At 41.5% G+C, this 27,248-nt stretch overlaps 1 protein-coding gene across 1 annotated transcript in view; it reads left to right on the top strand.

Moving 5' to 3' along the window:
- LOC121536132 (VPS10 domain-containing receptor SorCS1-like) overlaps positions 1-27,248 on the top strand; it is a 113,998-nt gene that overhangs the window by 17,855 nt on the left and 68,895 nt on the right. The window contains exons 2-8 of the mRNA XM_041843731.2: positions 6,324-6,391; positions 13,083-13,182; positions 14,476-14,634; positions 16,019-16,092; positions 21,290-21,354; positions 22,043-22,161; positions 22,372-22,461. Coding sequence (XP_041699665.1) covers positions 6,324-6,391; positions 13,083-13,182; positions 14,476-14,634; positions 16,019-16,092; positions 21,290-21,354; positions 22,043-22,161; positions 22,372-22,461 — 675 coding nt within the window. The remainder of the gene's footprint in view (positions 1-6,323; positions 6,392-13,082; positions 13,183-14,475; positions 14,635-16,018; positions 16,093-21,289; positions 21,355-22,042; positions 22,162-22,371; positions 22,462-27,248) is intronic.

Raw genomic sequence — 27,248 nt, 5'->3', positions numbered from 1 at the left:
TGGAGAGGTTGGAGTCTGTTTGATTGAGTGTGTGGACAGGTGTCTTTTATACAGGTAACGAGTTCAAACAGGTGCAGTTAATACAGGTAATGAGTGGAGAACAGGAGGGCTTCTTAAAGAAAAACTAACAGGTCTGTGAGAGCTGGAATTCTTACTGGTTGGTTAGGTGATCAAATACTTATGTCATGCAATAAAATGCAAATTAATTACTTAAAAATCATACAATGTGATTTTCTGGATTTTTGTTTTAGATTCCGTCTCTCACCGTTGCAGTGTACCTATGATAAAAATTACAGACCTCTACATGCTTTGTAAGTAGAAAAACCTGCAAAATCGTCAGTGTATCAAATACTTGTTCTCCCCACTGTATATATATATACACATACACATACACATATACACATACATACACACACACACATATATATACACATACATACATATATACATACATCCATACACACACACATATCCTTTTTTAATTTATATTTCCCTTCATTACTTTCCATCCCCACCACCCCTTCCCCAATTGGAGTAAACTAGTGAACAACAACGCTTAGGCCTCTACTTCCAGCCCATACATACTATATACATTTTATGGACACAGTCAAATTCTATAATACTTATATTTTGTTTGTTTTTACTCCTGAACTTCATCCGATCATTTTCATGATGTCCATCTGGTTTGCTTCTATATGCCATATTTTTCTAACTGTGCTCTTTCACAAAAGCTCTCAACCTATAACCTATATACGTATTATGGACACATTATGCTTTACATTAGTTATCTTGTTGTTATTAGTTGTTGTTATTATTCCCATCCTTCATCTCCATTCAACACCTCCCATCTATCTCTTAACACCATCCATATTGGATTTCTATTTGCCATATATTTTTCAACTGTACTGTGATGTTTTACAAAAGTTCTGAACCTTTCTATTCTCATTGTTTCTACAGATCGTAAATTGAAAATAAACATTTTTGCTAAAAGTATTATTATATTATTGATCGATTGACTATGACTTTTCAGATCACTCAGTAGTGCTATCTGCAGGGTTAGCTCCAGGTAAATATTGCAATCCTTTAGCCATACCTGGACCTGTGTCCAAAAACAAGCTACAAATGGATAGTACCAAAACAAATGATCTAATAATTCTGTCTCTTCGCAGCAAAATCTGCAGAGCTGGGAAGATTGTATCCCCCATATAAATAACATTCTATTGGTAGCAATAATTTTTTATAATAATTTAAATTCAAACATTATTTTTAAATCCGGCGTCATTTTGCGTATTAATTCATAAACACTATGCCATGGAATCGGTACGTCAAAAATCTCTTCCCAACTATTTTGCAATCTATATGGGACGCCTGTCAATTCTTTGGTCCTTAAATGAAACAGGTATACTTTTTTATTTATCACAATTTTCTATAACCAATTATATTATTTAATGCAAGGCCGACAGACAAGTTCCTTACTTTTTCCCCCTTCCACTTTCCTTTTCCATTTTTGCGGTAATGCTGCAATTATTTGGTTGTAATTTTGGGTAGAGCAGACATTTCCATATGTTTTTGTTAGCTGCATGTGCGACATAACTCCACCAGTCCTACCGATAATATCATTTACGAAGATTATACCCTTTTTAAACATTTTGTAAAAAAAATGTTTTTTTTTATCAATTAGTATATTTGAGTTTAACCACAATATTTGTTGCATTATTTGTTCTGTCGTTTCTGGAGGATTAAATTGAAATGGCAACAAACTTTCTATGGCTTGTTTTAGAAATAGTGATATTTGGGAGATTATTTCCTTTTCAAATAACTTAAAGAGAGGTTGTAATCTGAATAAAGGGAAAAAGGCCATTCTTGAACATTTACATTTACATTTTAGTCATTTAGCAGACGCTCTTATCCAGAGCGACTTACAGTTAGTGAGTGCATACATAATTTTTTTATAAAAAAAATAATAAAAAAATACTGGCCCCCCTTGGGAATCGAACCCACAACCCTGGCGTTGCAAACGCCATGCTCTACCAACTGAGCTACATCCCTGCCGGCCATTCCCTCCCATACCCTGGACGACGCTGGGCCAATTGTGCACCGCCCCATGGGTCTCCCGGTCACGGCCGGCTACGACAGAGCCTAGATTCGAACCAGGATCTCTAGTGGCACAGCTAGCACTGCGATGCAGTGCCTTAGACCACTGCGCCACTCGGGAGACTTGAACATTGGGTGAGACAATCTTACTAATTTGCAAGAGAACCAGTTCGGATTTAAGTATAACTTTTGTATGACTGAAGCTTTTAGTGATAGGTCTAATGCTTTAATATTTAATAATTTCTGTCCTCCAAATTCATATTCATTATATAAATAGGCCCGTTTAATTTTGTCTGGCTTGCCGTTCCAAATAAAATTTAATATTTTTTTCTCATATAATTTAAAAAACTGTTCTCTAGGCGTAGGCAAGACCATAAGCAAATAGGTAAACTGGGATAATACTAAAGAGTTAATCAGGGGGATTTTTCCACAAATTGACAGGTATTTACCTTTCCATGGTAGCAAGATCTTATCTATTTTTGCTAACTTTCTATGAAAATGTATTGGAGTGAGATCATTTATTTCATTTGGGATATGTATTCCGAGTATATCCACATCACCATCAGACCATTTTATTGGTATACTACATGGTAATGTAAAAATTGTATTTTTTAGTGATCCAATACGTAATATAGTACATTTATCATAATTTGGTTGTAATCCAGAGAGGTTAGAAAATGTATCTATATCCTCTATTAGGCTGTGGAGGGATTTAAGTTGTGGATTTAAAAGAAAACATGAATCATCAGCGTACAATGACAACTTTGTTTTTAAACCCTGGATTTCTAATCCCTTGATATTATTGTTGGATCTGATTTTAATAGCTAACATCTCAATGGTAATAATAAATAGATATGCCGATAGTGGACAACCTTGTTTCACTCCTCTTGACAGTTTAAAACTTTCGGAAAAATAGCCATTATTTACTATTTTACACCTAGGGTTACTATACATGATTTTAACCCAATTTATAAGAGATTGTCCAAAATTGAAATGCTCAAGGCATTTATATATAAACCCCAGTCGTACTTTATCAAATGCCTTTTCGAAGTCTGCTATAAATAGTCGATTTTTCATAGTGTTCTATTGTTTCCAGTACTTGCCTTATATTATCTCAATTAGTCCGATTTTAACATATAGCTGGATGATAAGTTGATAATATGAAACCCTCTACTTTCAAAATTCATAACCTTTGATGATAATATCATTATGAACCAACAGAAACATCTGTTTAAAGTAAACACCAGCTCCGCTCCCAGGGAATCTGTCACAATTCTTAGGCTCATTGTGTTAGACTGCAAATGCTAATTTGAATCTCATATTAATTGGCCAACATGTACGTACATTTCTAAGAATGTAGGTACATTTCTAAGAATGTAGGTGTCTCTACTCCATTGCTAATAAGCACTTAAAAAGTGTAACAATTCACATCTGTATAATAAGGGTTACCGTTAGGAAGCTGGCTTATTAATCTTCATCAGCATCATTAGTGTTGTAGTAGTGGAAATAGATTGAGAAACTCTTAAAAGCCAAAAAGGGTAATGTGTTAGTTAGTGTTTTTCCATTTCTAGGGTAAAGATAGAAAACGGCCCTATATTATTGATATTCTGATCAGTAACTTGGATAACAATTGATTTTATGGAATCATCAATCTATTTAATTGCAGCGGGTAAATATGTCAACAGTTTTATTGATGAGGTAACTTAATTCCTGAAGCTGATAAGGCTAGATCAGGGAGTTGCTGAGTCTGGGAATGAATCGTAATTTGTAGTCTGTCTAGCATTTAATTTGTCTCTCACAGTGGCTCCTCATCCTTCACTAATAGAGTGCCCTCCTCCACCCTCTATCCCACATTTCCTCCATCCCTCTTAATACAGCGCCTTCATTCCACTGTAGTAATCTCCTCAAACTAAGCTCTTTTAAATCACTATAAAACCCCTTTCATGCCTCAATAATGATCAGATTCATAGCAATGTATTCACACAGGGTTGATATTTACACGGGATTAAGGGCTTGGACATCAATTTGCTTTTCTGGAAACATTTGGCTCCAACATGGCATGAATCGTGTTCGACATGTTAAAAGATTTCTAACAGCTCACGTTTGTCAAGATGTGGTAGGGATGGATCTGTGCACTCATTTTGCAATCTTGTAAAGTATAATTCCTGTAATTCCCTTTATCGTCGAATTTGTCATGTAATTCCTCACCTACACAGTTGGTTGCTTTAATAGGTTTGGATTGCTCTCGGTGCTTCAGAGTTTCTTCATGACTCCCTTAACACTAAACTTTATAGCTACAGTAAGATAGCAAGTAAGTACCCAGCCCCAACCCCCTGTTTAACACAGAACAATCTACAAAATTAAGTGTCACTGTATATTGATGCCTGGCACATTAAATATTTACAACATTAAGAGAGCTTCACCTTGCACTTTAAACACTCCCATAACACATTTCCAGCTGGTACTTGAGAGGATGCAAATGATTTAAATCTTCCACTGGACCTACTCCAAGTAAATAGTTAAGATAATGAACATCCAGAAGACAGGAAGTATTTGGCTCTACTTTCAAAACTGCTCTGGTTCATTTTATTATTCATGACAATGTCCAACAGATTGGGACTTTTGGAAGCTATAAAGGCCATGTTATTAGTAGACCATTAATCTCTATTTCCCAATCCGTGGGTTTCTATATTACTGCTCTGTTAAAATACTCAGATTATTCCTCACAACACTTTAGCCAACCACAATATATACATGTTTTAATGAATAGACACAACTAAAAGGCTAAATAACAAACAGAATAAATGGGTACAATTGGAAAGACCAATGGTCCCAGGAGATGGGTGTTGTCTCCAAGGAGTAGAAGACATTCACAATGGTTTCTTATGCAGTAAACCATTGAGACAGTTGCATACTTTTTTTAAATTGTATTTTTTCACATTGTCTTCCACAATATCAATCTGTAAACATTGACTCTATGTAATATTAATGAAGTGATAAAAGACTTCGATTTAGGTAAAACAGGGAAAATAGACCTGTCCATAGATAGCCATTCATTAACATGTAGAATCATTTATGTGACACCTCGCAATTTATGTGTCTTCATACCTATTAAGTATGGGCTTGTATAACCGCCATATAACAATGGAGTTCTTTACGATCTCCTAAAAAAATATGATATTTACGAGGAGAGCCTTGCTGTACCTGGGATGAATGATAGATGGATTGTTTACTTATTTATTAATTTATTTAGAGACCACCGTTGGTAGTGTTTGCAATGGAAGAAACCCGGTGAGCCCTAAAAAAAAACACAACCTTTACCTTTACATAGAAGATGCACCATTCTCATGCAGAATGATGCCTTAACAAGGCCTCAGAAGTTTGTTTGGGATTAGTTTATGTGTGTGGAGGTTTGGCAAGGGTCCATATTAAACTGAGCATCCATATTAAGGCAGCCGTGTTGCTGCTGTTATCACACCCTGATCTGTTTCACCTGTCTTTGTGATTGTCTCCATCCCCCACCAGGTGTCGCCCATCTTCCCCATTATCCCCAGTGTATTTATACCTGTGTTCTCTGTTTGCCTGTTGCCAGTTCTTTTTGTTTTGTCAAGCCTACCAGCATTTTTCCCCTTGCTCCTCTCTTTCTCAAGTTCCTGTTTTCTAGTTTTCCCGGTTTTGACCATTCTGCCTGCCCTGACCCTGAGCCTGCCTACCGTTCTGTACCTTGTCACACCACCCTGTATTATTGACCTCTGCCTGCCCTGACCCTGAGACTGCCTGCCGTTCTGTACCTATTGGACTCTGATCTGGATTACTGACCTCTGCCTGCCCTTGACCTGTCGTTTGCCTGCCGCCTGTTTTTGTAATAAACTTTTGTTACTTCAACACTGTCTGCATCTGGGTCTTGTCCTGAAACGTGATAGCTGTTGTAAAATTGATGATGCACACCTCCTAAGGCCATCCTGCTCAAACCACTTCCAATAATAAAAATATCAACAGGTGCAACTTTGAAAATGAGGTTGTCAAAAGTGCTTTTTTCCCCTTATTTTGTATTTTAGGCTTATTTACCAGAATTGTGAAATACTGCAAAATAGACAACTAATTACTTCAAATACCACCAAAGTGCCAGATGATATGATGCATGGAAGTGTTACCTTAACAAAGGGTTGTCTATTACTCTTATTTTCTAAAACTCTATGCTGAGATGGGAACTGTGTTCTGTTTTGTAGGTGATTCTAATGCTGACTAAGTACTTTGACTTCAGCCTTGGCAGTGTCACAGAGAGCTCTCTATGGAGGTAAGGAGGGTTTCAATTCATCTCAGTTGATTTCTCTCTGGCTTTGGTGTTCATGTTTAGGGCCAAGAGTCTTTCTTGAGCATGTGACCATGGGCCCGAGTGATTGCCTATCACATTTTTAGGAAAATGAATGGCCCTTCTCATGTTGTATGTTGGTTATATAGGTAACTGCCAAAATATAGACAGACACTGTCACCCGGTTTCTAGCTCCTAGCCAACTTTGCAGTATATATATATTTTTTGTTATTTCTTACATTATTTGCTCAGAGCGTCTCTTGTATTATTAACTACAGCTGAAAATAACTTATGGATATTAAATCGGCGGTCACCCACCAGCATTTTGACCAGAAATTTGATTTCCCTGAAATGGATGCTTTGTTTGAACTTCCTGATGCAGCTCCATTCATCCCAGGGTCTGCACCAAAATGATGACGAGGAAGAAGAAGTCAGACTCAGGCAGCGTGCTTACCATCCAACGCTTCCAAGTATATTACTCGCTAACGTTCAGTCCCTGGACAATAATGATGAGCTCAGGGCGATGATCTCCTTCCAGAGAGACATCAGGGACTGTAACATACTCTGTTTTACGGAATCATGGCTCTCTCCGGATATATTGTCCCTGTCCATTCAGCCAGCAGGGTTCTCCGTCCATCACGCAGACAGGAAGAAAGAACTCTCCGGGAAAAAGAAATGTGGAGGAGTATGTTTTATGATTAACAACTCATGTTGTGATTGTGTTAAAGAACAGGAACTCAAGTCCTTTTGTTCTCCCTATCTGGAATACCTCACCATCAAATGCCGACCGCATTACCTCCTGAGATAACTTTCTTCATCATCACTGTCGTTCAAATGTTCTGGTTCGCCTTGAGAATAGTATCTACGTATACACTGACTCAGTGACTGGGTTCATCAGGAAATGCATAGAGGATGTTGTTCCCCACTGTGACGATTAAAACTTATCCAAGCCAAAAACCAAGGATAGATGGCAGCATTTGCACAAAACTGAAAGCGCGAATCACTGCATCTAACCACAGCAAGGTGACTGGGAACATGGATGTATACAAGCAGACCAGCTATGACCTCCGTAAGGCAATCAAAGAGGCAAAACGACAGTACAAGGACAAAGTGGAGTTGCTTCAAGATGTCCACCATTGTTCCTGTACCCATGAAAGTGAAGGTAACTGAACTGACTTTCGCCCAAAAGCACTCACTTCTGTCATCATGAAATGCTTTGAGAGGCTAGTTAAGGATCATATCACCTCCACCTTACCCAACATCCTAGACCTACTACAAATTGCATACCGCCCCAACAGATCCATGGATAACGCAATCGCCATTGCACTGCACATTGCCCTATCCCACCTGGACAAGATAAATAACTATGTAAGAATGTGGTTCTTTGACTACAGCTCAGCCTTCAATGCTTTAGTGCCCTCCAAGCTCATCACTAAGCTCAGGGCCCTGGGTCTGAACTCCGGCCTGTGCAACTGGTCCTACACTTCCTGACAGGTCGACCCCAGGTGGGGAAGGTAGGCAACAACACCTCCCCCACTCTGATCCTCAACACCGGGGCCCCACAGAGGTGCGTGCTCAGGCCTCTCCTGTGCTCATTGTTCACTCATGACTGCATGGCCGCGCCTGTCTCCAACTCAATCAAGTTTGCTGACGACACAACAGTGGTAGGCCTGATTATCAACAACAACAAGACAGCCTACAGGGAGGAGGTGAGAGCCCTGGCAAAGTAGTGCCAGGAAAATAACCTCTCCCTCAACGTCAACAAAACAAAGGAGCTGATCATGGAACACATGAGACAGCAGAGAAAGCACGCCCCCATCCACATATACGGGGCTGCAGTGGAGAGGGTCAAAAGCTTCAAGTTCCTCAGCATGCACATCACTGAGGACTTGAAACAGTCCCTCCACACTGACAGCGAGGTGAAGAAGGTGCAACAGCGCCTCTTCAACCTCATGGGGCTGAAGAAATTCGGCTTGGCCCTTAAGACCCTCACTAACTTCTACAAATGCACCATAGAGAGCATTCTGTCGGGCAGTATCACCGTCTGGTATGGCAACTGCAACACCTGCAACCGCATGGCTCTCCAGAGGGTGGTGCGGTCAGCCAAACGCATCACCGGGGGCACACTGCCTGCCCTCCAGGACATTTACAGCACCTGGTGTCACAGGAAGGCCAAGAAGATTATAAAGGACCTCAGCCACCCGAGCCATGGCCTGTTTATCCCGCTACCATGTAGAAGATGGAGACAGTACAGGTGCACCAAAGCTGGGACCGAGAGATTGTTAAGCAGCTTCTATCTCCAGACCGTCATCACTAGCCGGCCCCCGCCCGGTACCCTGACCTGAACCTTAGACACTGTCACTAGCCGGCTACCATCCGGTACCCTACCCTGTACCTTAGAGACTGCTGCTGGTCACTTCAATGTTTAAATACTGTTTTACCCACTTTATATGTACACTATATATATACAAATGTATCTGACACCCCTTCAAATTAGTGGATTTGGCTATTTCAGCCACACCTGTTGCTGACAGGTGTATAAAATCGAGCACATGTCCATGCAATCTCCATAGACAAACATTGGCAGTAGAATTGGCCATACTGAAGAGCTAAGTGACTTTCAAAGTGGCACCATCATAGGATGCCACCTTTCCAACAAGCGAGTACATCATATTTCTGCCCTGCTAGAGCTGCCCCGGTCAACTGTAAGTGCTGTTATTGTGAAGTGGAAACATATAGGAGCAACAACGGCTCAGCTGGAAGTGTTAGGCCGCACAAGCTCACAGAACGGGACCGCCGAGTGCTGAAGCTCGTAGGGTGTATAAACGTTCTGTCCTCGGTTGCAACACTCACTATCAAGTTCCAAACTGCCTCTGGAAGCAACGTCAGCGCAAAACTGTTCGTTGGGAGTTTCCATGGCCGAGCAGCCACACACAAACCTATGATCACAATGTGCAATGCCAAGAGTCGGCTTGAGTGGTGTAAAGCTCATAGCCATTGGACTCTGGGGCAGTGGAAATGCGTTCTCTGGAGTGACGCTACACCATCTGGCAGTCCGCTGGACGAATCTGGGTTTGGCAGATGTTAGGAGAACACTATCTGCCCGAATGCGTAGTGCCAACTGTAAAGTTTGGTGGAGTAGGAATAATGATCTGGGGCTGTTTTTCATGGTTCGGGCAAGGCCTCTTAGTTCCAGTGAAGGGAAATCTTAACGCTATAGCATACAATGACATTCTAGACGATTCTGTGCTTCCGACTTTGCGGCAACAGTTTGGGGAAGGCCCTTTCCTGTTTCAGCATGACAATGCCCCCATGCACAAAGCGAGGTCCATACAGAAATGGTTTGTTGAGATCGGTGTAGATGAACTTGACTGTCCTGCACAGAGCCCTGACCTCAACCCCATCGAACACCTTTGGGATGAATTGGAACGCCGACTGCAAGCCAGGCCTAATCACCCAGCATCAGTGCACAACCACACTAATGCTCTTGTGGCGGAATGGAAGCAAATATCTGCAGCAATGTTCCAACATCTAGTGGAAAGCCTTCCCAGAAGACTGGAGGCTGTTAAAGCAGCAAAGGAGGGACCAACTCCATATTAATGCCCATGATTTTGGAATGAGTAGGTTTGTCCAAACTTTTGACTGGTACTGTACATACAGTTGAAGTTGGAAGTTTACATACACTGTCACGGTTTCGGCCGAGGCTGCTCCTCCTCCTTGTTCGGGCAGGCTTCGGCGGTCGTCGTCCCCGGAGTACTAGCTGCCACCGTTCGATGTTTCATGTTTGTTTGGTTTTGTCTGTTTGTACACCTGTCCCTTGTTAGTGTTTGATTTTGTTTCCTATTTAGTTATCGTGTGTTGGGTCAGGTGTTATGTGTGATTGTTTTTTGTCAAGCTGTTGCTCTCTGTATTTACTCTCGTGTTTTGTTGTTTTTCGAGAGTCCGCACTGTGTGCGCTATCGTCGTTTTACGCACTGTGTTTATTGTGCGTAATTTGTATTTTGCCTCCCGGTTGGGTTGGCTGTTCGCCTGTTTGGTGCTGCTTTCGTTTACTAAAGTCTGTTCACGAACGCCCGTGTTTCCTGCGCTTGATTTCCACACCGCATCTACACTCATCTACACTCAGCTACTGACATACACCTAGGTTGGAGTCATTAAAACTAGTTTTTCAACCACTCCACAAATTTCTTGTTAACAAACTATAGTTTTGGCAAGTCGGTTAGGACATCTACTTTTTGCATGACACAAGCAATTCTTCCAACAATTGTTTACAGACAAATTATTTCACTTATAATTCACTGTATCACAATTCCAGTGGGTCAGAAGTTGACTGTACCTGTAAACAGCTTGGCAAATTCCAGAAAATGATGTCATGGCTTTAGAAGCTTCTGATAGGCTAATTGACATAATTTGAGTCAATTGGAGGTGTACCTGTGGATGTATTTCAAGGCCTACCTTGAAACTAAGTGCCTCTTTGGTTGACATCATGGGAAAATCAAAAGAAATCAGCCAAGACCTCAGAAAAAAAAGTAGACTTCCACAAGTCTGGTTCATCCTTGGGAGCAATTTCCAAATGCCTGAAGGTACCACGTTCATCTGTAAAAACAATAGTTTGCAACACCATGGGACCACGCAGCCGTCATACCGCTCAGGAAGGAGACGCGTTCTGTCTCCTAGAGATGAACGTACTTTGGTGTGAAAAGTGCAAATCAATCCCAGAACAACAGCAAAGGACCTTGTGAAGATGCTGGATGAAACAGGTACAAAAGTATCTATATCCACAGTAGAACGAGTCCTATATCGACATAACCTGAAAGGCCGCTCAGCAAGGGAGAAGCCACTGCTCCAAAACCGGCATAAAAAAGCCAGAGTACGGTTTGCAACTGCACATGGGGACAAAGATCGTACTTTTTGGAGAAATGTCCTCTGGTCTGATGAAACAAAAATAGAACTGTTTGGCCATAATGACTATCATTAAGTTTGGAGGAAAAAGGGGTTTGCTTGCTAGCCGAATAACACCATCCCAACCGTGAAGCACGGGGGTGGCAGCATCATGCTGTGGGGGTGCTTTGCTGCAGGAGGGACGGGTGCACTTCACAAAATAGATGGCATCATGAGGAAGGAAAATTATGTGGAATATATTGAAGCAACATCTCAAGACATTAGTCAGGAAGTTAAAGCTTGGTCACAAATGGGTCTTCCAAATGGACAATGACCCGAAGCATACTTCCAAAGTTGTGGCAAAATGGCTTAAGGACAACAAAGTCAAGGTATTGGAGTGGCCATCACAAAGCCCTGACCTCAATCCTGTAGAATATGTGTGGGCAGAACTGAAAAAGCATATGCGAGCAAGGAGGCCTACAAACCTGACTCAGTTACACCAGCTCTGTCAGGAGGAATGGACCAAAATTCACCCAACTTATTGTGGGAAGCTTGCGGAAGGCTACCCGAAACGTTTGACCCAAGTTAAACAATTTAAAGGCATTGCTACTACATACAAATTGAATGTATGTATACTTCTGACCGACTGGGAATGTGATGAAATAAATAAAAGCTGAAATAAATCATTCTCTCTAGTATTATTCTGACATTTCACATTCTTAAAATAAAGTGGTGATCCTAACTGACCTAAGACAGGGAATTATTACTAGGAGTAAATGTCAGGAATTATGAAAAACTGAGTTTAAATATATTTGGCTAAGATGTATGTAAACTTCCAACTTCAACTGTGTATACGGTATTTCCGTTTTTATTTTTAAGACATTTACAAAAATGTTGAAAAACCCGTTTTCGCTTTGTCATTATGGGGTATTGTGTGTAGATTGATGAGGAAAGAAATTAATTTAATCCATTTTAGAATAAGGATGTAACGTGACAAAAAAGTTAAAGTGTCTGAATACCTTCCGAATGCACTGTATATATATATATATTTTACTATTATGTGTGTGTATTGTTTTGTATTGCTAGATATTAATGCACTGCTAGAAAACACAAGCATTTTGCTGCACCTGCGATAACTTCTGCAAATCTATGTACTCAACCAATAAACTTTGATTCCATTTTTATAAGAGACTAGGAAGCAGGGAGCTAAGAAACAGAGACAGTACAACTAGAATGTTTTGTTCAAATATTGCAAACTAGTACAGTACTGTATGTTACTGAATGTAGCATATTACACTTGAAATATTTCAGATAACCAGAAAATGCCAGATGGAACTGTGAAATATAGATGCTTCTGGAGATGGTTTATGATTCCATAAATCAAACTTTTCTAATATGATTATGTTACTGTATCCAACTCCGCCACAGTTGTTATCAAGCTTGTTTTTTATGATGTTACAGAGAAACAGGGTTGATATTTGTAATGTACATTATGGTGTCAACATTTTACTACACTTTTATACTGAATGTTTTACATTGACTACAAATAATATAATTCCCTTGCATAGTCTGTCATACAGATATCAATGTTTAGTCCGATAATTAAATAGTTCTCCATTCAACTCACAAATTGCATTGTATTATTTCCTGTTACAATTTTCTGCTTGCCCGAATAGCCTTATGACACTGTCACTGTACTAAGCCATAGGTATTATAATTGATATTGCTCCGTGCTCTCAGTCTCACCATTAACAGTACAATAACTCATTTTGTTAATCCCCTAATTGAATTCTAGGTCAACAGACTATGGAACCTCATATGAGAAACTTAATGAAAAGGTTGGACCAAAAACCATACTAAGCTACTTGTACGTGAGTCCGAATAACAAACGGAAGGTATGTCCTCATACATGTCTTACCATGTACCATAACATAACCATATCTGTTTGTTGTCCTTAACCCTTACAAAAAACACGTCTTATTTGCAGTTTCATATAAGAAAAGCGCATTTTCACATGTTGAGCTTAAATTTCAGGGCAGGTCTCATAGATTAGACGTAACATAGTAAATGTAAATCCGGGACACTCAAATTAGTATCAGATGTTACGTTTGGTAAGGTTACATAAGACAGAAGGTTACTTCAACCAAAAACAAAAGTATGGTGGTTGGTCGGGGTGGATGGGTAAGCGTATAACGTTAATTTCTAGGAACCCAAAGGTTGCGTGTTCAAATCTCATCACGGACAACTTTAGCATTTTAGCTAATTAGAAACTGTGTAACTACTTAATACTTTTTAGCTACTCAAAACAACTTAGCATGTTAGCCAACCCTTCCCCTAACCTTAACCCTTTAACCTAACTCCTAACCCTAACCTTAACTCTAACCTTAACCCCTAAACCCTAGCCTAGCTAACGTTAGACGCCTAGCTAACAGCATTAGCAACAACAAATTGGAATTCATAACTTATCATACGTTTTACAATTTCGTAGCATGTCATACATACCATAGCATACGGAACGTAACATATCATACTATTTCGAATGTCCCGGATTTACATTTACTATGTTACGTCTACCTCTGAGTCCAGGTTAACATTTCACCTGTGACACCACCTGTATTACATTTAGAGTTCACATGTTAACACCACCTTTTCTTGTGAGAAAAAAAAGATGTTTTCACCTCATGTGAATTGCAGTTGCACATTTCAAATGTGCAGTTTCACATGTAAGAAAACTACACGTGAAAATCTAACAAATTCACATGTGGTGGTGAAATAGCAGTTACAAAGCACACATGTGAAACGTATAATATCACGTGAAATGTTGGGAAACCATATGTATCTGAGTCATGTGAAACTTCACACGTGTCTGAACACCACGTCTGACTCGCGTGTCTGTTTTTCCCATGTTACATTTTTCATGTGATTTGTTCTCGTGTAAAATGTATGTGCAATGTCACACGTGTCCAAAAACCATATGTGTCTTACTCGTCAAAATTTCACGTGCAAATTTTTTATTTTATTTTCACGTGATTTATTTCATGTGTTTTTTTTGTAAGGGAAACTCTTAACAATAGTATAATTATCAAGTTGAATCATTACGGACATGAATGGATAATAATAATTAATGCTAAATGTTGTGATTTATAAATCTCTCCTCTCGTCTCCTGACCTGTCCTCTCTCATCTCAGATCATGTTACTGACTGACCTGGAGGTGGAGAGCAGCCTGCTCATTAGCCTTGATGAGGGTGCATCCTATCAGAGGTACCACTTAGCCTTCGACATCATCAGCCTCCTCTTCCACCCCGAGCAGGAGGACTGGATCCTGGCTTACAGCCACGACCAAAAGGTAAATTATAACTGAGGAGTGAGGAGGGGGGAGAAAACACACACAACTTGATTGAGGTAAGGGTCTTGTTAATGCTAGTGAGTCTATTGACCTTATTGACATTAACAAGATGTTTACTTCAACTGTAGCTGTGTGCTCTACACTTCTGCCTGTTCTTTCATTAGCATCATTGTCTCCCAGAGGGGAAAGCACCTCCCACCTCTTAGTAGCCGACACATCAATGTACTATGTTCAGAGTAGTGGACTTCACTTCAAGAGACATCTGTCACCCAAGCCATGACAGCTCTGGCCAAAGTCTAGACAGCTCACCACATGTTCTCCCAAACAGGCCACATGGTCTGGCTTGAGAGTCCAAACTAGAGATGTGTTAGTTAATGTCCCAAACAGGAGACCTGAGACCACACTTATTATTCTCAAGGAGAACCCAACTGTTTTTGTTTTATTCAACACAACAGAGATCAAACTCTCCCCTCCCATCCTGCTATTGACTTGATTATGAGAGAGAGTGCAGTCAAAGGCTGAGAAGTAAGATAAATGGTGAGGTGGAGCGATGAGATGCTTTATTGAGAGCCATCAATATGGTTGAAATGAAGAAGCTGGGGAGAAGTTATCCCTGAGTTCACTCCATATCTTTCTGTTAAAATAAAGATGTGGTTGTTTTCCTCTCTGTATGGTTTCCTTGTTCTGTTTCTATTTTTATATTCAATCATTTATTTGCTGTATTTTACTGTGCAATAGTATTGACTGTTATAGCAGGATGGATGACATGTATTTTGAGAGCTTGGATAACAGCCCTACTCTACTGAAAGAGGGAGGTCAATAGCATAATGCAAAGGGATTATACTGATGGTTAAGTGTGTCATTTTATAATGTAAATTAGGGAACAATCCTATGGCGGTAGACAGGTACCACTGGGAGCCAAAACGAGCCTGTCATAATAAAAAAGTATCTCTCTCTCTCTCTCTCTCTCTCTCTCTCGCTCTCTCTCTCTCTCTCTCTCTCTCTCTCTCTCTCTCTCTCTCTCTCTCTCTCTCTCTCTCTCTCTCTCTCTTTCTGTCTCAAACAGTCACAAAGCATTAAATCATTAACTCAAATATGAAGTACTCTTTTCAAGCCTTCTTTAAAGCTTCAACTGTACAGCACTCATAACATAAACATTCAAACTAAGTGCTCTAAAGTGCAGTGCAAAACCAGAAAAAACATGGCAATATAATTGAAATGTTGTATGAGCCTCCATGAGACTTACATGACAGTCCCTAAAATGGGGCAGAGAATTCTCCAGGTCTGATGTTTCCTTCGTTTGAACTCTTAGTTTGAACTCTGGAATAAAATGTTCTGCTTTCTCTTCAGATTTTTTAAACTCTGGAATGTTTTTTTCTTGCAGCTCTATGTCTCTGTTGAATTTGGAAGAAGATGGCAGCTCGTGCATGAGAGTGTAGTCCCCAACAGATTTTACTGGTGAGAGTAAAAATCTCTTTCTATCATCATTGGACACATACTTAAAGTCTCTGTAATACAATATTCATACAAAGTACCACACTTTCCTCTACAGATAGCATTTTGAACTGATAGCCCATCAGAATTGACACATTGAATTTAATCTCTTAAGAAGTACCTGCTAGTACCTGAGTTGAACTCAATAGATGGCATATAGTAGATACAATTATGGTCCTGATGAACAAATGAATAGTTGAAGTAGATATTCGTACACACTTTTGTTAAGGTCCAACAGTTGTGCTTAAGAAATAATGTATTTAGTACTGGTCACTAATCTACATTATTTGCCAGACATACAGTAACTTAATGCAGTAGTGCCTGTTGCCAGATTATGATAATATGAATGTGTTTTTACAAAACATAATAATTTATATTTTACAAGGTAGCAAGGGAGATCAATACTTTTTGTGTGATTAGGTAGCCTTTAACGTTTTGATAAATAACACCATTAGGACAACATCACCTCTTAAAGTGGATGACTCAATTAGAATACCTTAATTAGGTCATATTTCACATTTACTAATAACTTATTTCACAAACATTGTCACTTGGGAACAAATTATGATAAAGTGCTTTTTAGCCCAAAACAGGAGCCAAAGAAAGATGCAGTGGAAGCAATGTACCATCAAATTAAAGCCATTATTGGCCTCTTGTGCTAAACAGTTGATATATTTGCCCTAAGATTTCCTGGTGGAGATGATACAACAGTAGAGCTGGATGCAATATTGAGTGACACATTAGCTTCTTAATTAGTCATATGATTAATAAAATACTAGTTTGCAATTACTTATCAACCTGTGGTCACAAATTTACAGTATGTGTGTGTTGTGTATGGAGGTACAGTATACGTACAGGTTGTGTGTATAGATGGGTTGGTTGTTTAGCAACAATACCGACACGTGCGCATCTAGGGGGCAAAACGGTGTTGGCTTAGATTGTTGAAATGTTAAAACTATATTTAGTCTCCAAATGTTTGTTGAAAACATAAATACATTTGCACAATGAGCACTTGTTGTCTCTCAAATACATCGTTACAGTTGTTGGTTAGCTAGCTAGCTAGCGGATTTTATCCATGTTAGCATTGAAATGAAATCACTCAAAACACCTCAAAACAAGACATGGTATCAAGAACAAGATAAAACTAGCTGAAACGAGCCACCTACGATTCCCCACATGGCAGCTTTTTGTATTGTTGCTAGCTATCTGACCGTTCAGAATCATAACAAAGCACGGCTTCCAGCCCCATCGATGCACGTGCATCATTTCCGTGATGTTGTCAGCCAACCCGTCTATAGATCTACATTATGCAATATTGTGCAATATTGCTGCTTTCAATTCCATGTATCTGCTTTCCTTTTTATAGTATTGATGAAATATAAGTGATATGACGTCTTTTGATACAGTATTGGTTAATGTCGTTGATCTCATATAGAGAGGACAAGGACACGTCATGTGTTATAGAGGTCACTGGTGAGTGACAGAGGGTCGGTGTGCCAAGATAGATTGGGGGCCACTTGTGCTAATCTTAGAAGGAGTACGCGATGGAATTGCCTGGCTAGGGTGCCACAAGATACCATGTATGGGGTTCCTATTGCAGGAGATAAGTGACACTCAATGATGGTTGGCAGCTGATGGACAGAAGTAGCTCGGAAGGCATTATATAAACTGAGAGATTTGTCTATGTAATTCATTCAGATGACAAGAGGCTACGCACGTACCGCTTGTCATTGAATCCAGTACTGTAACCATTAAATTATGACTGAATCAACTCCCCATATCAGTGGTTGACTACTCTCTTGCATCCTGAACTTCTCGATACCAGAAACCCATCATAACAATAAGATGTATTGGTTAACTTTAGACCGCTTGGGTTTAAATATCTATTCCATATTTCATTGTTGTTTTCAACTTCAATGATCATGATATTATTGTCATCAATTATAAAATTGTCCTCTCAGAGGAAAACAGAGGTGTAGGCCCTCTTCCCAAGCGTTTATTATCTGTTTTGTTTGTGGAATGAATATTACATTTAGGTAGGGCATGCATATTTCAGCAAGGACAAAATACAGTTAATATTTTCAGTTCATTTACTCTTCATATATTTTGCTGCTCCATATACTGCAGTTTATGTTACAGTAGCCTCGACTTGGCAGAGTTACACCATCAACCTGTTAACAAGCAACATAGCTCACACAATGCAGGCATGTAGTCCATACATTCCAGAGTGATAGAAGAACATATAAGGAGCCTGTTTAAGAACATGGGGCTGCTGTTCTCCAATAGAAGAGGATGAAGTATTTGACAGGAAGTCCATTAAAAAAAGATGGAGCAGAAAGACAATTACAGAGTGCTGAGGGAAGCAGGATGGGCCCTTTTTTATTATGTCTCAGACACTGACACAGTATGGAAAGTGAGGAGAAACCCATCTTCTTCCACACTTAGCTAGCTGCTATTAATGCAACAAGTGGTCACGCTTGTCGCTCTGCACTTAACCGCTGCCTCCCAGTCGTGGCTATTTTGAAAGAGGATGAAATGGCTCTGAGGCACCTTCCCTCTGAATTACCCCACAGGCCCAGTGATTGATGGGGCCATGTTTGTGGGTGTCACAGATTCTGCCGAGACTGCCCTTCCTTCTGGCTCGGGCAGGCTTCGGCGTTCGTCGTCACTGGAGTACTAGCTGCTGCCGCTCTATGTTATATGTTTCTATGTTCATTTGATTGTTGTCTGTTGTTGCACACCTGTTCCCTATTATGTTAGTTTGTCTTCCCTATTTAACCTGTTCACGTCCACTGTGTGGTGTGCGTGTTTATTGGATTGGACGAGTGTCATTTTGTGAGCGGGATTGCTCCTCCCTTGTTGTTGGAGGTTTACTTGTATTTCTTTACTTCTCAGTAAAGTGGTTCTTCATCTCATTCTGTGTCCTGCGCTTGACTCTGGCCTACCGCATTCCACCGACATTCGTGAGAGTGGGAAATGTTTGTTGTCGTTGTTATATTTTCAACAAGAAAGGGATCAACATTTCAAGCAGTTAGGTTCCCTATTATAATTTCATTTAATCAAAATAAACATTGTCTTCCTTCAAATGTCTTCCAACATGACTCTCTAGAAAGCTAATGTTTTAATAGCGCGATTGAACAGAGGGGTTGACATTTGTAAATGAGTATCTCTGTTCTGAGTTCTGCTTTTGATACATTTCTCTTTCTCTCACTTTTTTTATGACTTTGTGAAGCATTGTCACAGGATCCTTTTGGAATAGAAGAGAACAAACAGAATGATTATTAATGTTTCCCATACAGTTTGACATCAGCGTGCCTTTCTTGATCTTTTTAAACAGATTATTTATTTAATCACAAGGCACACCTACAGTATACTCTTCAATGAACATATACAGTGGGGAGAACAAGTATTTGGTATACTGCCGATTTTGCAGGTTTTCCTACTTATAAAGCATGTAGAGGTCTGTAATTTTTATCATAGGTACACTTCAACTGTGAGAGACGGAATCTAAAACAAAAATCCAGAAAATCAAATTGTATGATTTTTAAGTAATTAATTTGCATTTTATTGCATGACATAAGTATTTGATCACGTACCAACCAGTAAGAATTCCGTCTCTCACAGACCTGTTAGTTTTTCTTTAAGAAGCCCTCCTGTTTTCCACTCATTACCTGTTTTAACTGCACCTGTTTGAACTTGTTACCTGTATAAAAGACACCTGTCCACACACTCAATCAAACAGACTCCAACCTCTCTACAATGGCCAAGACCAGAGAGCTGTGTAAGGACATCAGTGATAAAATTGTAGACCTGCACAAGGCTGGGATGGGCTACAGCACTATAGGCAAGCAGCTTGGTGAGAAGGCAACAACTGTTGGCGCAATTATTAGAAAATGGAAGAAGTTCAAGATGACGGTCAATCACCCTCGGTCTGGGGTTCCATGCAAGATCTCACCTCGTGGGGCATCAATGATCATGAGGAAGGTGAGGGATCAGCCCAGAACTACACGGCAGGACCTGGTCAATGACCTGAAGAGAGCTGGGACCACAGTCTCAAAGAAAACCATTAGTAACACACTACGCCGTCATGGATTAAAATCCTGCAGCGCACGCAAAGTCCCCCTGCTCAAGCCAGCGCATGTCCACGCCCGTCTGAAGTTTGCCAATGACGATCTGGATGATCCAGAGGAGGAATGGGAGAAGGTCATGTGGTCTGATGAGACAAAAATAGAGCTTTTTGGTCTAAACTACACTCGCCGTGTTTGGAGGAAGAAGAAGGATGAGTAGAACCCCAAGAACACCATCCCAACCGTGAAGCATGGAGGTGGAAACATCATTCTTTGGGGATGCTTTTCTGCAAAGGGGACAGGACGACTGCACCGTATTGAGGGGAGGATGGATGGGGCCATGTATCGCGAGATCTTGGCCAACAACCTCCTTCCCTCAGTAAGAGCATTGAAGATGGGTCGTGGCTATGTCTTCCAGCATGACAACGACCCGAAACACACAGCCAGGGCAACTAAGGAGTGGCTCCGTAAGAAGCATCTCAAGGTCCTGGAGTGGCCTAGCCAGTCTCCAGACCTGAACCCAATAGAAAATCTTTGGAGGGAGCTGAAAGTCCGTATTGCCCAGCGACAGCCCAGAAACCTGAAGGATCTGGAGAAGGTCTATATGGAGGAGTGGGCCAAAATCCCTGCTGCAATGTGTGCAAACCTGGTCAAGACCTACAGGAAACGTATGATCGCTGTAATTGCAAACAAAGGTTTCTGTACCAAATATTAAGTTCTGCTTTTCTGATGTATCAAATACTTATGTCATGCAATAAAATGCAAATTAATTACTTAAAAATCATACAATGTGATTTTCTGGATGTTTGTTTTAGATTCCGTCTCTCACAGTTGAAGTGTACCTTTGATTAAAAATTACAGACCTCAACATGCTTTGTAAGTAGGAAAACCTGCAAAATCGGCAGCGTATCAAATACTTGTTCTCCCCACTGTATCTGGGTAATGAGCTAAATGCACACATCATTGCTGAAAATGTTCAAATCATGAATTGATTGATACTACTATAAATCCATACATATTTACCATATGATGCACATATTATAATTGGATAAATGTTTTTCTATGTTCTTCAGTTGTCTCTCCTTTCCCCACAGGTCAAAATTGGGTTTGGACAAAGAGCCAGGAATGATTCACTTGGAGACCAGTGTTTCTGACAGACGTGAGTCATCATCACATCTAGGACATCATCTTTAAGGACTTTATTATAGGGACACTTGGGATCATTTACACACACAAGTGACATCTTCCATCTGCTAAACAGCCTTTAAAGCAGGGTTCTGCAACTGGCAGCCCATGGGCCAAATTTGTCCCGCGGGTGGACTCAAATATCACATGAATACACATTAAACATGACAAAATGTGTAGAATTGAAGGAAATAAGCTTTAAACCTGAATAATTATCTCCACCAACAAGAGGGGTGTGAACTGTTTGTGTCATGAACATTGCTTGTGCCCATAAAAATAGACATGGCCCGTGCGCGCAGGGGGGTGGGGGGTGTGGGATGTTCCCTAATGCTGGAAAGGGGGCCCGAGTGAAAAAGTTTGGGAAACCCTGATCAAAGGGGCAATTGGTCTGACTAGGCTCTTAAGTTGGACGGAGTGTTGAGATTGTCTGTTCCATAAGGGCCCCAGTGTTAATGTCTTGTCCCTGAGGAGAATGGCTCATTTGGCTGTAGCTAACACGCAGGGACACTCATTCCATCTCTGTTAATAGTGGAAATAGAAATTGGCTTCCTTGCTTTTCTGCTTTCCACTATCAATGTAGTTAATGCTAGACTCGATTAAATTGTCCCGAAGCACTTATTTTCGCCTCGTACATTGCATAAATTATTTAACGTCTGTTATAGGGTCCCAGTATATAACGTGTAAGCTGCAGAACTGCTCAGAGGCCAACAAAGGCAGGCCTTTCCCTGGATTTATCAGCCCTGATTCCCTGGTGGTTCAGGACCAGTATGTTTTCATTCAGGTGGGAATTTTGAATGTTTCTTTCATAATACAAATGCACTAAAACTGCTGTGTGAAAAACTTGTAAGTATTAATGACAATAAACCAAGAGAGAATGGTATAAAACCATACAAATAACACTATTACATCATTAGTCTGTCAGACCAATTTAGAGTGATTTACCGCAAAATGAACTGCTCTAAATGAAATACACATAATTGGATTTCTCTAGGTACCAATGGGTGGACGGCCTGTCCATTATGTGTCTTACAAAAGAAATACCTTCTTCCCCATGAAGCTACCTAAGTACATATTGCCAAAGGTGGGTTGGAAATATTACCTTGAGATTAAAATACTTTAGTATTACTACTATCATGTTATAAATCCAGTGAAAATCTGTTTCTTACCCTTTTGAACTGTTTTGATATTATAACACTAATGAAAAATATATGTTCTTGCTTTTCCTGCTTTCCCAAGGCAAGCTTTAATGAAATAAACATAAAAAGATGGAATAGAAAGTATATATATATATATATATATATATATATATATATATATATACATATAGTACCAGTCAAAAGTTTGGACACACCTACTCATTCAATGGTTTTTCTTTAGTTTTACTATTTTCTACATTGTAGAAAAATTGTGAAGACATCAAAACTATGAAATAACACATATGGAATCATGTAGTAACCAAAGAAGTGATAAACAAATCAAAATAAATTGTATATTTGAGATTCTTTAAATAGCCACCCTTTGCCTTGATGACAGCTTTGCACACTTTTGGCATTCTCTCAACCAGCTTCACCTGGAATGCTTTTCCAACAGTCTTGAAGTTCCCACATATGCTGAGCATTTGTTGGCTGCTTTTCCTTCACTCTGCGGTCCGACTCATCACAAAACATCTCGATTTGGTTGAGGTCGGGGGATTGTGGAGGCCAGGTCATCTGATGCAGCACTCCATCACTCTCCTTCTTGGTAAAATAGCCCTTACACAGCCTGGAGGTGTGTTGGGTCATTGTCCTGTTGAAAAACAAATGATAGTCCCACTAAGCCCAAACCAGATTGAATGGCGTATCGCTGCAGAATGCTGTGGTAGCCATGATTGTTAAGTGTGCCTTGAATTCTAAATAAATCACAGACAGTGTCACCAGCAAAGCAACACCATAACATCTCCTCCTCCATGCTTTAAGGTGGGAAATACACATGCGGAAATCATCTGTTCACCCACACCGCATCTCACAAAGACATGGTGGTTGAAACCAAACATCTCCAATTTGGACTCCAGACCAAAGGACACATTTCCACCGGTCTAATGTCCATTGCTTGTGTTTCTTGGCCCAAGCAAGTCTCTTCTTCTTCTTATTGGTGTCCTTTAGTAGTGTTTTTTTTGCAGCAATTCGACCATGAAGGCCTGATTCACACAGTCTCCCCTGAACAGTTGATGTTGAGATGTGTCTGTTACTTGAACTCTGTGAAGCATTTATTTGGGCTGCAATTTCTGAGGCTGGTAAATCTAATGAACTTATCCTCTGCAGCAAAGGTAACTCTTGGTCTTCCATTCCTGTGGCGGTCCTCATGAGAGCCAGTTTCATCATAGCGCTTGATGGTTTTTGTGAATGCACTTGAAGAAACTTTCTTGAAATGTTCCGTATTGACTGACCTTCATGTCTTACAGTAATGATGGACTGTCGTTTCTCTTTGCTTATTTTAGCTGTTCTTGCCATAATATGGACTTGGTCTTTTACCAAATAGGGCTATCTTCTGTATAACCCCCCTACCTGTCACAACACAACTGATTGGCTCAAACACATTAAGAAGGAAATATATTCCACAAATTAACTTTTAATTAACAAGGCACAGCTGTAATAAAGGGAATTATATGTTTTTAAAGGATATGTATATGTGTATGTATGTGTGTATATGTATTTATGTATATGTATGTGTATGTGTATGTATATATACAGTGAGGGAAAAAAGTATTTGATCCCCTGCTGATTTTGTAAGTTTGCTCACTGACAAAGACATGATCTGGGGGGTAGAAGGATTACTTTATCCTATCCCAGGTATTCCTTAAAGAGGTGGGGTTTCAAATGTCTCCGGAAGGTGGTGAGTGACTCCGCTGTCCTGGCGTCGTGAGGGAGCTTGTTCCACCATTGGGGTGCCAGAGCAGCGAACAGTTTTGACTGGGCTGAGCGGGAACTGTGCTTCTGCAGAGGAAGGGGAGCCAGCAGGCCAGAGGTGGATGAACGCAATGCCCTCGTTTGGGTGTAGGGACTGATCAGAGCCTGAAGGTACGGAGGTGCCGTTCCCCTCACAGCTCCATAGGCAAGCACCATGGTCTTGTAACAGATGCGAGCTTCAACTGGAAGCCAGTGGAGTGTGCGGAGGAGCGGGGTGACGTGAGAGAACTTGGGAAGGTTGAACACCAGACGGGCTGTGGAATTCTGGATGAGTTGTAGGGGTTTAATGGCACAGGCAGGGAGCCCAGCCAACAGCGAGTTGCAGTAATCCAGACGGGAGATGACAAGTGCCTGGATTAGGACCTGTGCCGCTTCCTGTGTAAGGCAGGGTCGTACTCTCCGAATGTTGTAGAGCATGAACCTACAGGATCGGGTCACCGCCTTGATGTTAGCGGAGAACGACAGGGTGTTGTCCAGGGTCACGCCAAGGCTCTTCGCACTCTGGGAGGAGGACACAACGGAGATGTCAACCGTGATGGCGAGATCATGGAACGGGCAGTCCTTCCCCGGGAGGAAGAACAGCTCCGTCTTGCCAAGGTTCAGCTTGAGGTGGTGATCCGTCATCCATACTGATATGTCTGCCAGACATGCAGAGATGCGATTCGCCACCTGGTTATCAGAAGGGGGAAAGGAGAAGATTAGTTGTGTGTCGTCTGCGTAGCAATGATAGGAGAGGCCATGTGAGGATATGACAGAGCCAAGTGACTTGGTGTATAGCGAGAATAGGAGAGGGCCTAGAACTGAGCCCTGGGGGACACCAGTGGTGAGAGCACGTGGTGCGGAGACAGCTTCTCGCCACGTCACTTGGAAGGAGCGACCGGTCAGGTAGGACGCAATCCAAGAGTGAGCCGTGCCGGAGATGCCCAGCTCGGAGAGGGTGGAGAGGAGGATTTGATGGTTCACAGTATCAAAGGCAGCAGACAGGTCTAGAAGGACAAGAGCAGAGGAGAGAGAGTTAGCTTTAGCAGTGCGGAGAGCCTCCGTGACACAGAGAAGAGCAGCCTCAGTTGAATGACCAGTCTTGAAACCTGACTCGTTTGGATCAAGAAGGTCATTCTGAGAGAGATAGCAAGAGAGTTGGCTAAAGACGGCACGCTCAATAGTTTTGGAAAGAAAAGAAAGAAGGGATACTGGTCTGTAGTTGTTGACATCAGAGGGATCGAGTGTTGGTTTTTTGAGAAGGGGTGCAACTCTCACTCTCTTGAAGACGGAAGGGACATAGCCAGCGGTCAAGGATGAGTTGATCAGCGAGGTGAGGTAGGGGAGAAGGTCACCGGAGATGGTCTGGAGAAGAGAGGAGGGGATAGGGTCAAGCGGGCAGGTTGTTGGGCGGCCTGCAGTCACAAGTCGCAAGATTTTATCTGGAGAGAGAGTGGAGAAAGAAGTCAAAGCATAGGGTAGGGCAGTGTGAGCAGGACCAGCAGTGTCATTTGACTTAACAAACGAGGATCGGATGTCGTCAACCTTCTTTTCAAAGTGGTTGACGAAGTCATCCACAGAGAGGGAGGAGGGGGGGTAGGAGGATTCAGCAGGGAGGAGAATGTGGCAAAGAGCTTCCTAGGGTTAGAGGCAGATGCTTGGAATTTAGAGTGGTAGAAAGTGGCCTTAGCAGCAGAAACAGATGAATAAAATGTAGAGAGGAGGGAGTGAAAAGATGCCAGGTCCGCAGGGAGTCTAGTTTTCTTCCATTTCCGCTCAGCTGCCCGGAGCTCTGTTCTGTGAGCTCGCAATGAGTCATCAAGCCACGGAGCTGGAGGGGAGGACCGAGCCGGCCGGGAGGATAGGGGACATAGAGAGTCAAAGGATGCAGAAAGGGAGGAGAGGAGTGTTGAGGAGGCAGAATCAGGAGATTGGAGGGAGAAGGATTGAGCAGAGGGAAGAGATGATAGGATGGAAGAGGAGAGAGTAGCGGGAGAGAGAGAGCGAAGGTTGCGGCGGCGCATTACCATCGGTGTAGGGGCAGAGTGAGTAGTGTTGGAGGAGAGCGAGAGAGAAAAGGATACAAAGTAGTGGTCGGAGACATGGAGGGGAGTTGCAGTGAGATTAGTAGAAGAACAGCATCTAGAAAAGATGAGGTCAAGCGTATTGCCTGCCTTGTGAGTAGGGGGGGACGGTGAGAGGGTGAGGTCAAAAGAGGAGAGGAGTGGAAAGAAGGAGGCAGAGAGAAATGAGTCAAATGTAGACGTAGGGAGGTTGAAATCCCCCAGAACTGTGAGGGGTGAGCCATCCTCAGGAAAGGAACTTATCAAGGCGTCAAGCTCATTGATGAACTCTCCAAGGGAACCTGGAGGGCGATAGATGACAAGGATATTAAGCTTAAATGGGCTAGTGACAGTGACAGCATGGAATTCAAATGAGGAGATAGACAGATGGGTTAGGGGAAAAATTGAGAATGTCCACTTGGGAGAGATGAGGATTCCTGTGCCACCACCCCGCTGACCAGATGCTCTCGGGGTATGCGAGAACACATGGTCAGACGAGGAGAGAGCAGTGTTTTCAGCGGTAATCCATGTTTCCGTCAGCGCCAAGAAGTCGAGGGACTGGAGGGTAGCATAGGCTGGGATGAACTCTGCCTTGTTGGCAGCAGAACGGCAGTTCCAGAGGCTGCCTGAGACCTGGAACTCCAGGTGGGTGGTGCGTGCAGGGACCACCAGGTTAGAGAGGCAGCAGCCACGCGGTGTGAGGTGTTTGTGTAGCCTGTGCGGAGAGGAGAGAACAGGGATAGGCAGAGGCATAGTTGACAGGCTGCAGCAAATGGCTACAATAATGCAGAGGAGATTGGAATGAAATGAACTAAACATCTGGGAAAGGAGAGAGCGGGGCCTCCCTCACCACAACTCCCAAATATAACTCTCCCAACTTC

The sequence above is a fragment of the Coregonus clupeaformis genome, chromosome 1 (assembly GCF_020615455.1).
Source record: "Coregonus clupeaformis isolate EN_2021a chromosome 1, ASM2061545v1, whole genome shotgun sequence".
Taxonomy (NCBI): Eukaryota; Metazoa; Chordata; class Actinopteri; order Salmoniformes; family Salmonidae; genus Coregonus; species Coregonus clupeaformis.
The sequence above is the reverse complement of the archived record's forward strand: the minus strand, read 5'-3'. Positions and strand labels throughout refer to the sequence as shown.